Source organism: Zootoca vivipara, chromosome 6 (assembly GCF_963506605.1).
Source record: "Zootoca vivipara chromosome 6, rZooViv1.1, whole genome shotgun sequence".
Taxonomy (NCBI): domain Eukaryota; kingdom Metazoa; phylum Chordata; class Lepidosauria; order Squamata; family Lacertidae; genus Zootoca; species Zootoca vivipara.
In genome coordinates this window covers 58,003,591-58,015,909 of record NC_083281.1, presented here as the reverse complement: position 1 = coordinate 58,015,909, position 12,319 = coordinate 58,003,591, and the positions used below count along the sequence as shown (strand labels likewise).

The following is a 12,319-nucleotide window of genomic DNA, read 5'->3' as shown; positions in this document are numbered from 1 at the left end:
AATATTCAGGAAACGTGTAACCCAAAAGCAATTTTAGGAATGTTAAAATCTGCTCAGCTAAAGCCCAACTCCACTGGGTTTCTTCTTCAACTGTCATCAGCAGTGGCCATTCTGTCAGGAGTGGGACAAAGATGGGATGAGACAGTAGTGCCTCTCCCTCATTACAAGAACTTTTTAACAAAGAAATAATGCTGGTGTTTTCTTTTTTCCTCCTCCAGTCCTTTTCCTCCCTTTTGTATCATGTCTCTTGGATCGTAATGTTTAGCACAGGAACTGTCTTCTCACTGAAATTAGTTAAACCACATTTTTTTGTTGCAGGAGGAGAATGAAGAGTAGGATAAAAATGTTTTAAGTAAATAACGAAGGCTGATCTTGAAAGGATCCGTAATCCCTAGCTATAATTTATTTCCTAGATAAAAAGGTGTCATGCTTCTTTCCAAAGACACTCAGATTTCCTCCAGGGCAAAGAGAGCTCCACAGGCTAAAACCATCCATCAGAAATGCTTTCCCCAAGGACATATTTATTGGGACTATTACACACACTATTACCTGTACCTGTCATAGCAGTATATTGAAGAGAGGTTCAGAGCTCAGTGGCAGGTAGAGCAACTCCAGGTAGAGCTCAGAAAGTCCCCTACTTGATTTCTTGGAAGGTTGTTGCCAGTCACTGCAGACAATACTGAGCTAGACTATGTTTAAATATGAATATGCAATGCGAAACACACTTCCTAGAGAGTAAACCATTGGGACTGGTGAAGCAGAAGGCAGGGAACCCAAAACAGGGGCAGCCTTTGGTTATCGTTGGTAATATGGCACCCTGAGGGAGTCCCAAATGGATCTTCTCAACTATGGATCTTCTCAATTTTGTGCTCCCTTGGCTCAGAGCCCTGTGCAGGGAATCCACCCACACTGCCCTAAATCTGATGCTGCCCAACATCAAGTGCATCTGTAGCCCATGACAGGCAGGGCTAATAACTCACCTAATTTTGCCGCCGCCCTCCTCCTCCTCCTCCTCCTCCTGAATTATGAAAGGGCAGGACTGAGGTGGAGGCGTCAACTGGCCGTGGGTGCCACCTCCTGGACCAGTTTGCAAGTGAGAAAGGCAGGCAGGCAGGCGGGGGTGGCTGAGGATTGAATGAGGTCGGTGGGGCAGTGCCCCATTTGCCCTGTCCTTGGCAATAGGGGCCCAGGCTGATCAATGCGGCACAGCCCATCCTGCGAGGTTTGGGGTGCTACCCAGATACTAGAAGCACGGGTGCTTAATTCGGATTAGTACCGCTACCCCGAGAGACCCACTCCGAGCGATTCCACGAGTACAGCTTCAGGACGTGCTGATGTCGAAGGGAGGCGCCAGTGAGCCCGCCCGCGCCTTTCAAGGGGTTCGGGCAGAAAGGCACCACAGCCCCCCGCTCCCCCACCCCTTCAGGTTGGCTTTACACGTGAAGCACGGCAGAGGGGATTTCCCCATTCAGGAGGAAAAGGCAAGACTGCCTGTAAGCAGAAAGCTAGTCTCGCAGTTGCGGAGGAAGGGTTCTCGATACGCCGCTACTTTTCTCCTTGCAAGGAGCAGTGAAACGTCCCTCTCCTCCTCCCCCGCTTCGGGTTCAATGGGGGCTCTGGCTTGGCCTGAGGAAAAGAGTGACGCTGGTGGGGAGCCCCGCCCCTCTCTACACATGGGGCGGAGCCTCGTTTTAGGGCGGGGTACCGCACCTGCGTGAGCCGAGTACGCGCCGAGGGCCAGAAACTGCCTAGCGCTCGACGCTTGCGCTTGCACGATGGCGATGCTGCAGCCACTGCCAGGACGCCCGTCGGGGCTTTGCTTATTCCTGCTGCTCTTACAGGTAAGAGGGGCCTCACGGGGCGCTGCTCGGCTAGAGGATCTGTCCAATCTCCCCGCGACCGCTGAAGCCCACCCTGCTCTCAGAGAGGGAGCCTTTCTTTCTTGAAACTATTTCTATTAAAACTTTTGGGTTAAGTGTAGTGTACAGATATATGCATAGATAGCTAATAATAATATGCACAGATAGCTAATACTACTAATAATAATATAATTAATATGATGTAGTAAACGGGCAACAGGCGGGGAAGTTTTCTGGAGAGAACATAAACTTGCAGTGTTGCATCCCACAGTTTGAAATAAATGTCACAGTTTTAAACAGCGTCCTTCTCTGAAGCTGTGGTACAATAAAGATATTATATGTTATCCCAAAATAACTTTCCAGAAGGAAGTAGAAGTCAGTTTGGGCTGCGGTCATGTTCCTTTTGGACCACATGAATTATAAAACAATCCACCTTCTTCTGAAAACTATATTTTTGGTTGTGGAAGGTTTATTTGACTTAGTTGTCAATCGAGACAATGGTCCAGCTTTGTCTCCTTTCAGGTTACAATTCGCTTGTTTCCAGTTTCTTGTTACCACAAGGTCTAGCAGGCAGGCTTAAAAGTGACTGCTTTTCTTGAAGCTCAAGGGAGGTGGTTTTTAGCCTCTTGATTCATCCTTATTTTTCCTGCATGCTAGGCTGGAAGGTGGCTTTGTGAGGAGACGGCAGCCCCGTGTCAACCAGGCTTCAGTCAACAGACTTACACTTTCAATGTGCCCAGGTCTAACTTGGAAAGATATCGTGTGTTGGGCAAGGGTAAGAGATATTTCTTAATACTCCCCCTCTCCTTAAGATTTCCATTTGTGGGTTGGGCATTCCGCCTTTACTTATCCATAATCACAGAATAACCTTGTCAAATTTGCTGTGTAGCCCAGTCTCTTTCTTTAAAACACAGTAATGTATTTAGGGGGCTGGATTCATCATTCTGCTAAGTATGCTAAAGAGCAGAGCCCAAGCCCCCTGCTGTGATGTCACCGTCTGGGAGTTTCCAGGGACAAGAAAGTGCCCTGTTTCCTAAACGTTATTGCAGCTCATTCTTCTGGCGAAGGATGACTCACAACCGATAAGTGTGGACAATCCTGCGAGAAAAAACAGGCTATAGCACCCATGAGGTAGATTCAAATAATAACAGAATTTACATGCTTTTCAGTCCTCTGGTATAAACCTAAGTACTTTATAGAGACAGGAAGAGGCATTTTGAGCCACCAAAGTGTTAACAAGAAGTTCAGGTAGCTTCAAATCTGCCCTTTCCCCCTCCAGCGATTCAAGGTGGAGCCTGGATGGTAGGGAGACGCTGACTTGTTCCAACCTGCAGCTGCTGGGTGTGTAGCTTGTGTTTGTTCATCTGAACTTTGACTATCGCTCTTGACTGGTTACCTGGCAGCCCAATCAGGGGCTTCCTGCTTTTCTGCTTATCGTAGTTTCGTTAGCATGACGAGGCGGGCTGCGGGCCATGTCAATAATCCTTTGTGAATCATTTACCTTGTTTCACATGGAATCGGCTTGGAGTCTTATTTTCCGTTCTGCTGTGAAAAAGATTGGCTCTTAACCGTTGACCTTGGCTGGTGATCATGAAATAATCCTGAATTTTAGCTGGCTTTGCAGGTCGCTATCCTATGTCCTGACCTCTTCTTCTCCATGTCCTCTTACCCTGGTTGAATGCAAGGCCAGGCCCCTGTAGTAATAATAATAATAATAATAATCATGCTTATGCAGCTTTTATTATTGGTATTTCATCAAATAAAGTTTAAAGCAATCTAACTTTTAAGTAACAGATCTTACTAGTAATGTCAAGACTTTTAAAAAAGAGAAGCTTTGGAAAGTCTTGCCCTTCCCCATGTTCGTTCTTGCCAATTACTAGATTCCATTCTTATAGAGACTCAGATCATAGCAACACTATTGGTAAATGTGGGGACAGTGCAGCAAAGTGTTCAGAAATGTTGTGCAATGCAGGTTTTTGGCTGCCCTGTGCTGTCTGGGGTTAATGGGAGTTGTAGTCTAAAACATCTAGACTTGGGAAAGCTGTTGTTTGCTCCTGTGAAAGGGAAAGGGCTCCCCTTTTCAGAGGTGATTACGGTAACTGATTTTAAAGGGACAGATTTAAGCCTCAGGTAAGCAAGCTAAACTTGACTCAGGTTCTTGGCAAGAATGTGGTACACACCCAAATGCAGTTGATCTTAACTGCCAAGTGGAGTTTGCACACTTGTCTCAAAATGCAAAGTGGGAGGGAGAGACATCCCTATTTTCGATCTTAGTGCTTAGTTGGATAAGACAGAGGGGAAAGCAGAGAAAGTTGCATAAATGCACATATTGCTCATCATCAAAATGAAGCTAATGACATGAGCTTAGAAAATATTTTATTGGCTTCCAACAGACCAGAGACTCTGGCATTCTGAAACATTTTTCCAGAATCGGAAACCTTTTCGTGGTTAATTGTGAAAGTGTAAAGACTGTTAAAAGGCACAAGAGTCCTGAAGGAAACCAACAATTGGCATAGCTGATGGCAGAACACTGGGCGTTTAGCAGCCAGGCATGTAAATAACAACTGCCCACTTCCTGCTAGAATGGTGTATATTTTTTGTTTATAGGGATTTTTGTTCTTTAATACTGTGTGGTCTTTAGCGCATCTTAGTGCAGAGTGCAAGAGTTGCTGTATTGATCCTGGAACTAGAGCAGTCATCGTTCAGTAGAAAAGCACCTGCTTGCAAGTGGAAAGTACCAGTTTCAATCGCAGGCATTGCCAACTTGTAGTGCTAGGAAGAACCTTGGGAAACCACTGCCAGTCAGAGTTGGGAGGACCAGGCACTCCTTAATATTCTTAAGGAGTGAGTGAGTGTCTCTGTTTTGTGCCATACTATGGTGCTACTTGGTGGAGGATTCTGCAAGCTTTTGAATTGCGCAGAACTCTTCATCAGGACATTGAAGGATATCGCTACCTATTTGGATGTACTTGATTGCCCTTTACCTTCTCCCCCACCCCGACCCCACCCAGTTAAAGAGGACAGTGGGTGTCCTACTGATGATGACACAATTCCTCTCCGTGTGAATATGCATGCAATACTTCCTGCTTGTTTTTGTATTGCAAAATTAGAGGGAAGCTGAGTCAGGTTGTCGTGTGCGTGTGTAAATTGCACTTGTGCCTCCCACAATTGCACTGCTTATCACAGGCTTTTGGGGGTTGTTGCCAGTGAGTCAGTGCTGGTGATTTCCTGCTATGGTAACAAATCTGAGAGTTGCTTGGCGTTGTGGTGAAAGGACTGAGCTGCAACCAAGGAAATCATATGGTTGAATCAGCTTTGCTACAAACTCACTAGACTGCCTTGGACTGCAAATCCAAGATGGCGACGTGAAGGGTAGCTTTGGCGTGCTCTCGGTAAAGTTTCTGTTCCTAAGAGCCTCTAAGTGCTTTAAGGGTGCTTTAGAGCAGTTTTAGGTTTGTTTTACGGTCTTGGAATTCCTTTACTACCCTTATTATTTTTATCATGCCTATAAATCTATAAGACAGCGCTGCAGTTTAAGACCGCTAAGGAGCGAACTGTTAAAGGGAGCTGTGCTCATTAACAGTGCAACCCACCCTGTATTGACTTTGCGGCCTTGAGGATATCTTTCCTCGCCCCGGAATGGGTTGACAAGCGCACTAGGCAGCATTCTAATGAATCTGTGAATTCTATTAAGAAACAGATGAAAATCAGTGACTTTTTGCCTGATGGTGACCTGCTTGAGATTTGTAGCAACTTTCCTACTGCAAACAGTTTTGCTGTTCTTGCCTCTAGTGCTTCTCATGACGAGCCAGACTGAATGGTGTATGGGCAGAGTTAACCTCGAGACAATATATGGGGGCACAGACCTTTGAGCAATCGCAAACAACCCCAGTCGAGCTATCACAACCACCTGTCCAGTTTACCACGGACCGAGGGACGCTGGAACTATTAACTTGCCAGTCTGAGTTGATAGCGCATACAATCACCAACTTGTATAAAAGGATAGATGGCACTTAAAAGAAGCTTGAAGAAGTGCTTAGTCTGGCAAAACGCCCCTCTCCTTCCTCTTTGTACAACAGCACTTGTTAATTCCACCTTCCGTGGTTCAAGTCTGCAGGCAGATTCTGCACAACTAGCAAGGTGTCCGAACGAACAAGTGCAAAATTTGAACCTGCAACTTCAGTCCTGTAAACTAGTGGTGCTGGTGGGAAACCACCCCCTGAATTATAACAAATGGGTGGACAAATATTCGGTTGCCAACTCTCTGTCTCAATTGTTGGGGTATTTTCTTCTTATGTTCTAATGGTTAGCAGTCCACTCCAGCTCAGTCTCAGTCAGCTTATCTGCAATATTGGGGGAGTTAATAATACTGATCTACCTATAAGGGTTGCCTGCAAAGCACTTTGTGCACTTGAAAGAACTACGGTATACAAAGTGTATACAGGTTACGCACAACTCACACATTTAACTGGTGCACATTTAGCACATTTGTGTTTTTGCCAAATTAAAGTGAATAAATAGGGGGCTCAAAAGTGGGCAGGCATCTGTGGGAGAAAAGACTTTGACAATCCCACCCACCACTGAACTCAAGTGTGTTTTGACTATACACGATTTTTGGCTTTAGGTGCTCTCCCCAAAATATAACCCCATCATAAGTTGAGAGTCACCTGCATATAAAAACCTAGACTTCCAGTTTCACACATTCAACCTGAGATACTGTGATGCTGACCTGAACCAAATGGTACCACTTTAGAGGTTTTTAAGGCTCCCACTTTGATGAAAGGGCACATGACAATGAAACAGTTACATTTAGGAAAGCACTCCAAACTCTCCCTGGAATCTAGGAAGCTCCGTGGAAGTGAAGTTGCATCTTTTTGCCAGATTGCGCCTGAAAAATCTGTCTAGGTATTTGTGGGCGAGTTAGAGCCTTATTGCTCACCGCCTTGGCCTTGGCCTCATGGGCGTACCCAGGATCAAAACTAGGGGGGGCAAGGGGAGGGGCCAAGGCACGGAAGGAGAGGGGCCACAAAGTGGGCGGGAACGGCGAACTCGAGCTCCGCCGGGCTGTGCCCCTCCCTAGAAGCAGGGCTGGTGGGCGGAGGCGGAGCCCAGCCCAGCGGAGCGCGAGTTCAGCGTTCCCGCCCACCGCGCCGCGCTCTCTGGTTCCCCGCCACGCTTGGCCTTGCCAGAGGGCGCGACGGGGAGATGGAGGGAGGGCGCAGCGCGGCGCGGCGGGAATGGCGAACTCGCGCTCCGCCGGGCTGTGCTCCGCCTCTGCCCACCAGCCCTGCTTCTAGAGTAGGGCAGCTGCCCTAACTTGCCCCATGGTGGGTACGCCCTTGCTTGGCCTACTCTTGATAAGGCTGCCCAAGATAAAGGTCCACTGCTGAACCCATTTGAAAGGCTGTCCAGTTGAAGTTAGGGACATAGGAAGCGGGAAACTTCAGATCATTCACCTATCTAGTTCAGTATTGTCTGTGCTGACTGGCAGCAATGGCTGTCCAGGTTTTCAGGCAGGGAACCTTCCCAGTCCTCACTGGAGATGATTCTTCCAGGTATTGAACTCAAGACCTTTTTATATGCAGAGCAGATGCTCAGCCAGCCACCCAGCCACAGCCCTTCCTCAACAGTGAGCACCCGTACAACAGGCATGCAGATCAGCCAGGGAACAGCCTTTTCGATCATGTATTGCTATCTAAATTATAGTTAGGAATTTTAAAATGTGCATCTATGCATATAAATTAGTGTATGCAAATGATATTTAAATGTATGTTTTGTTTTCCAATTGTAATTGGCCACCTGGTGCCTTCCATATGTTTTGGATTACAGCTTCCCCCAGCCAGCACATCGGTTGCGGCTATTGGAAGTTGTATTTGAAAGCATGTGAAAAAGTACGAGGCTGGGTTCTAAGTTTGTGCTCCAACAAGAGTTGTAAGACAACAGGAGCTAAAGGTGTACAGGTATTGCTCCTTGTAGGAGACCTTTTGGTAAGAGGAGACTGGATTTTTCTCCTCCAGACATCTTTGTATTTGCTGGTTGATGGAAATAAATATGGACGGTGTCCCTTTGTTCTTGACTGGGGCAAAACTGCATGTTTTGCCAAACAATCAGTGCCTCCCCTGCAGCTGCTGCTGCTCTGTGCAGTGGGCTGCACTGTTTCTACCAGGGTGGAGATACAAAATAGGTAAGCCAGTATTTGAGCAAGCATATGGAAGCTTTGAGATGTACATGGGCAATTGCCTGATAAAGTCTGTATGCCTTAAAAGCTTGCATAATTCTGTATCACCTTGATATTTCCCCGAAGAGCTATGATCTTTTTTGGGGTGGTGGATGTGGTATCCACAATATTCTCTCTTCTTTCACTGTAGGTGAAAGCAAGCAAACTCTAATCTATTTGGGATTTGGTGCACACACTGGCTGGGCACAGGGTTTTTAATTAAGTAGCACTTAAGCCCCAGAGCGGTGCACTTGGGCAGCCCTTTAGCCCAGCTCTTTCAGATGTGGCAGCCAAGACAGGGATTGATGATAGGGTGAGATCCCCCAGCCCTGCTAATCCTCAGAGGTGCTTCACTTCAAAGGCCCTTGATTGGAGCAAAGGGCTTTCCGCAGGCCTAACAAACTGGCCTGTAATTAGGCAATAATCTCTCTCTCTCTCTTCTGTGCATTTTTCCAGCAGGTGTGTGTCTCTCTCTGTGTAGCCATTGCTGTAGAGGCAAAAGCTTATTTCTGTTACCCAGCTGGAGCTAAACTCAGCTTTGGGGCTGTGACACTGGCTGATTTAAAGAGCCCTGTTTGCAGACACACAGACACAGACACACACACAGAGAGAGATTGTGTTTGGAGGAACTTCTCTGACTGGATTGGAAACTTACCCCTTTTTTAAATCAAGGGACTAATCGGCTACAGCTGACCGTGTTTGTTTTGCGCTAAAGTGTGCTCCCCCAGGAAGTAGTAGAAGGTGGCAGTAACTCCCCAAACCTTGAGTAGGATTCTGGGGCTGAAAAATTCACCTGGCCAGCCAGATTTCCTGCCTTGGTGCAAGATTCAGCCCTGCTCAAATGACAAACTCCCCCCACCAGCAGCTTCTGATTAAAACTATGTTCTAGACTGAGAGGAGAGGAAAATGTATTCCTGCTCTTTTCTGCAGGAACAAAATTGCCCTGGGGTGTGAAAGTGAAACCTGTCCAGTGAGCTTCCTTGAATCCCCTGAGAGGTTGCTTTGTTCCCTTGTTGATTTTGATCTGGAATGACAAGTGCAAAATAAAAAATAAAAAATGGATTCATGTGACTTTGGAGAAAGTCGCTGATTTCCCAGGCTAGAGAGCGTCAGATTCCAAGCCCCTGATGGCTCACTTCCACCCACTGAATTTCTGTCTGTGTGCAAACATATGACAGCCACCTGAATCAGTTTTCAGGTGAAACACTTGTTCTGTGAGATTCAAAGTCATGGCGAAACTCCAGGGTGATGTCACTGCTCAAACACAGAGCCTGTGTCTCGATGCAAGAGGAGAGTGGGGCAACCATGTCTGGTCACACAGTTTGTCTGTCCTCCTTCCTTCATCGACCATTTCAGACGACGGAGTCTGTATTTTTGCCATTGAGTATAGAATTTAACCACAGAGATATGCATGGTTCATATGCAGCAGCTGATGCTACAAGTTGGCGACCCAACACAAGCCAGGTGAGATCTTATTGGATCCACTTTGGTTGTATTAAGTGCTTGAGCTCCAGAGATGGGCAGAACTCCAACTTACAAGGAAGCTGTCTTTGTTCTAAACCAGTGTCTGGTGGCAGCAACACTGGATAAGGGTGAATAAGTCAATATTTAAGACAGAGGTGCTCCTGGTCAGTTGGAAGATCGAGCAGGGAGTAGGGCTTCAGTTCCCCTTGTGGACTCAGCATTGCAATTTGGGTGCACTCCTGTATTCTGCCCTGAACCTGTTATCCAGCTTTCAGCAGTCGCCAGGAGTGCATTTGCACAATTATGGCTCATGCACCAACCGTGTCTGTTTCTTGAGATGTCAGATCTGGCCACAGTGATGCTTCAGCTGGTCCAGAAGCTTCATCCGGTCCAGAATGCTGCAGTCAATTTGCTGACTGGGGCTGGATACAGGAAGCATGTTTCCCCTTGGGCACAATTCAAGATGCTGGTTATGACATATAAAGCCCTCTATAGCTTGGGCCCTGGTTACTTGAAAGATCACTTCTCCCTTTCTGAACCTGCCTGTGTGCCAAGTTCCTCAGATGAGCACCTTCTCTGGGCCCCATCAACATTGGAAACATGGTTGGTGGTGACATGAGAGTGTCTTTTCTGTAGCTCCTCCAATATAGTGGAATTCCCTCCCAAGAGAGGATAGAGTTGCTCCCTTGTTATCTTTATGCCAGCAGCTTAGGACCTTCCTATTCTGACAGGCCTATAGAAACAAGGTGCAGGTGATGTTGACCACTGCGCTGCTATCAGGATGATTGGTATTTTAGTGCTTGTTCTAAATGTGCTTTGTTGTATTTTGACTCGTTTTTATCACTTTGTACATTACAAGGACATTTTTAACATGTTGTAAACCACCTTGAATCCCAGTTTGGGAGAAAGGCGAGATAGAAATGCATAGGATAAATGAATAAATAATATTGGAAGCTGTAGATTCTGTGCATAGGGAAGTGGAGTCTTGTTTTGGTCCTGTCGTCTTCTGGTGTCCCATCCTGGACTGGGAACATGGGGAGATGGCTCTCCTCAGGGAGTGGGATTCTCCAGGGCAGTGCTACCCATATTTGGTGCTGAGTGAAAGAATTCTTGGTTTCTCAGACATTTACAGTCAGGAGCCACAGCTAATGCTTTCGGGTGTGGGTGTTCTTTGAAGCTTGATAACAAGCCACAACCAGGGGCATGGGTCTGCTTTCTTGCTGCCTATTATTTGCTGGGGCTTTCTCTTTCCATCCCACAGGAATTAAAACTCAGTGAATGCTTCATTCTCTTTTCCTGAGCAGAGCAGTAGAAGGCCCAAGAAGCAAGTTTGTTTTTTCAAAGAAGAGTGAGTCATTTTAGCCCTCAATGAACCGAAGATAAGGTCTTTATTTCATGCATGGGGCAGAGGTATGGGAACTTTGGCCCTGATAATATATGCCATGGCTGCCCCCTCCCCCCAGCCAAAATATCCACACGGAGTCTCCGTACTTTGTTTTGAGAAAATGGACTGAGATTCAAGGGCAGGCCAGCTGTTCTGGCCAACCCCTCAGTCACAGCAGAAAAATTCAGTCTGGAGCAGGGGTTCCCAACAAAATTTTCTCGAGGACCCCTCATCGAGCCGCTATTGTGACAAGGCCCCCATTAATTCCTAATCCTAAAATTAAAAAGTGAGAGCCAAATTAAGAGTCTTTTTATATTTTATATTTATACTTTTTTACAGTTACGATTTAGGTCCAATGGACACTGACAAGATCGGTTCGAGAGCATAGCTGCCAAGTTATCCCTTTTTTAAAGGGATTTTCCCTTATGCTGAATAGGCTTCCTCACGAGAAAAGGGAAAACTTGGCAGCTATGTTCGAGAGTCACTGACTTACTTGCTTGAACATCAAATGCATTATCTTCCTCTTCATCTGCAGGCCTTTGTCATTTTAACGAACCACTTTTTAACCAACGGTCCATTTTTAACTACGTGAACTGTAGCTTCCACGAAAAACAACGCTTTGTTTACAAACACTACTGTTTTGCAAAGAGGCAGCGCACGCCAGGGAGGAGGGAGGGGAATGGAGAAGACAGGGTACCTGTGCAGTAGCGCACAAATTAAGCCGATGTGCGCAAAGCATCTTGAGGAGGTGAGCGTTAGTAGAATGTGCGCGCTGCCTCTTTGCAAAACAGTAGTGTCTGTAAAGCGCCACCTAACGGCATACAGCAGAACTACTGCCTCTATCTAATTCTAGTTTTGCGCTAGACTCTGCTCATGCAGGAAGCGGCCAAAACAAAAAATCTGTTATCATACGAAATATATTTAATATATTTTTTATTCTAATAGCATCTTGCGGACCCCTCTGGCATAGCTCGCGGACCCCTGGGGGTCCCCGGACCACCTGTTGGGAACCACTGGTCTGGAGGATGCTGAGAGAAGGGGGAGCAGTGGGGCACCCCCCATCTTGCCAAGGGTCATAATGGAGTAGCCTCCCTTGGATGTTGTGGGGCAGCTGCTTGAGGCATAAACAACCTGAGGTGCCCAGTCCTAATTAGACCTGTGTGTTGTGCTACTATTGTGGTGTCCCCTTCAGTGTCTATAGGGCAATAGGGGCACTCTCCTTATATTAAGCACTTAGGGTGTTCCGTCCTAAATGGAAGCTGGTGTCATGAGGATATCATAGGCTTCTTTTTCTTTTTTCAGTGTACTTATTTCCTTTTTAAAAAAATAAATCATTTTTATTTTCCAATAAAAACAGCCAATCAACATATAATCATAATATTCCAATTAAAACAA

General features: G+C 46.3%; 1 protein-coding gene across 1 annotated transcript in view; it reads left to right on the top strand.

Moving 5' to 3' along the window:
• Window positions 1–1,687: 1,687 nt before the first annotated feature.
• The window catches only part of CDH1 (cadherin 1), a 34,839-nt gene continuing 24,207 nt past the window's right edge, over window positions 1,688–12,319 (top strand). Inside the window, exons 1-2 of the mRNA XM_060276027.1 lie at window positions 1,688–1,841; window positions 2,517–2,634. Of these exons, the coding sequence (XP_060132010.1) occupies window positions 1,776–1,841; window positions 2,517–2,634 (184 nt within the window). The 5' untranslated portion in view covers window positions 1,688–1,775. The remainder of the gene's footprint in view (window positions 1,842–2,516; window positions 2,635–12,319) is intronic.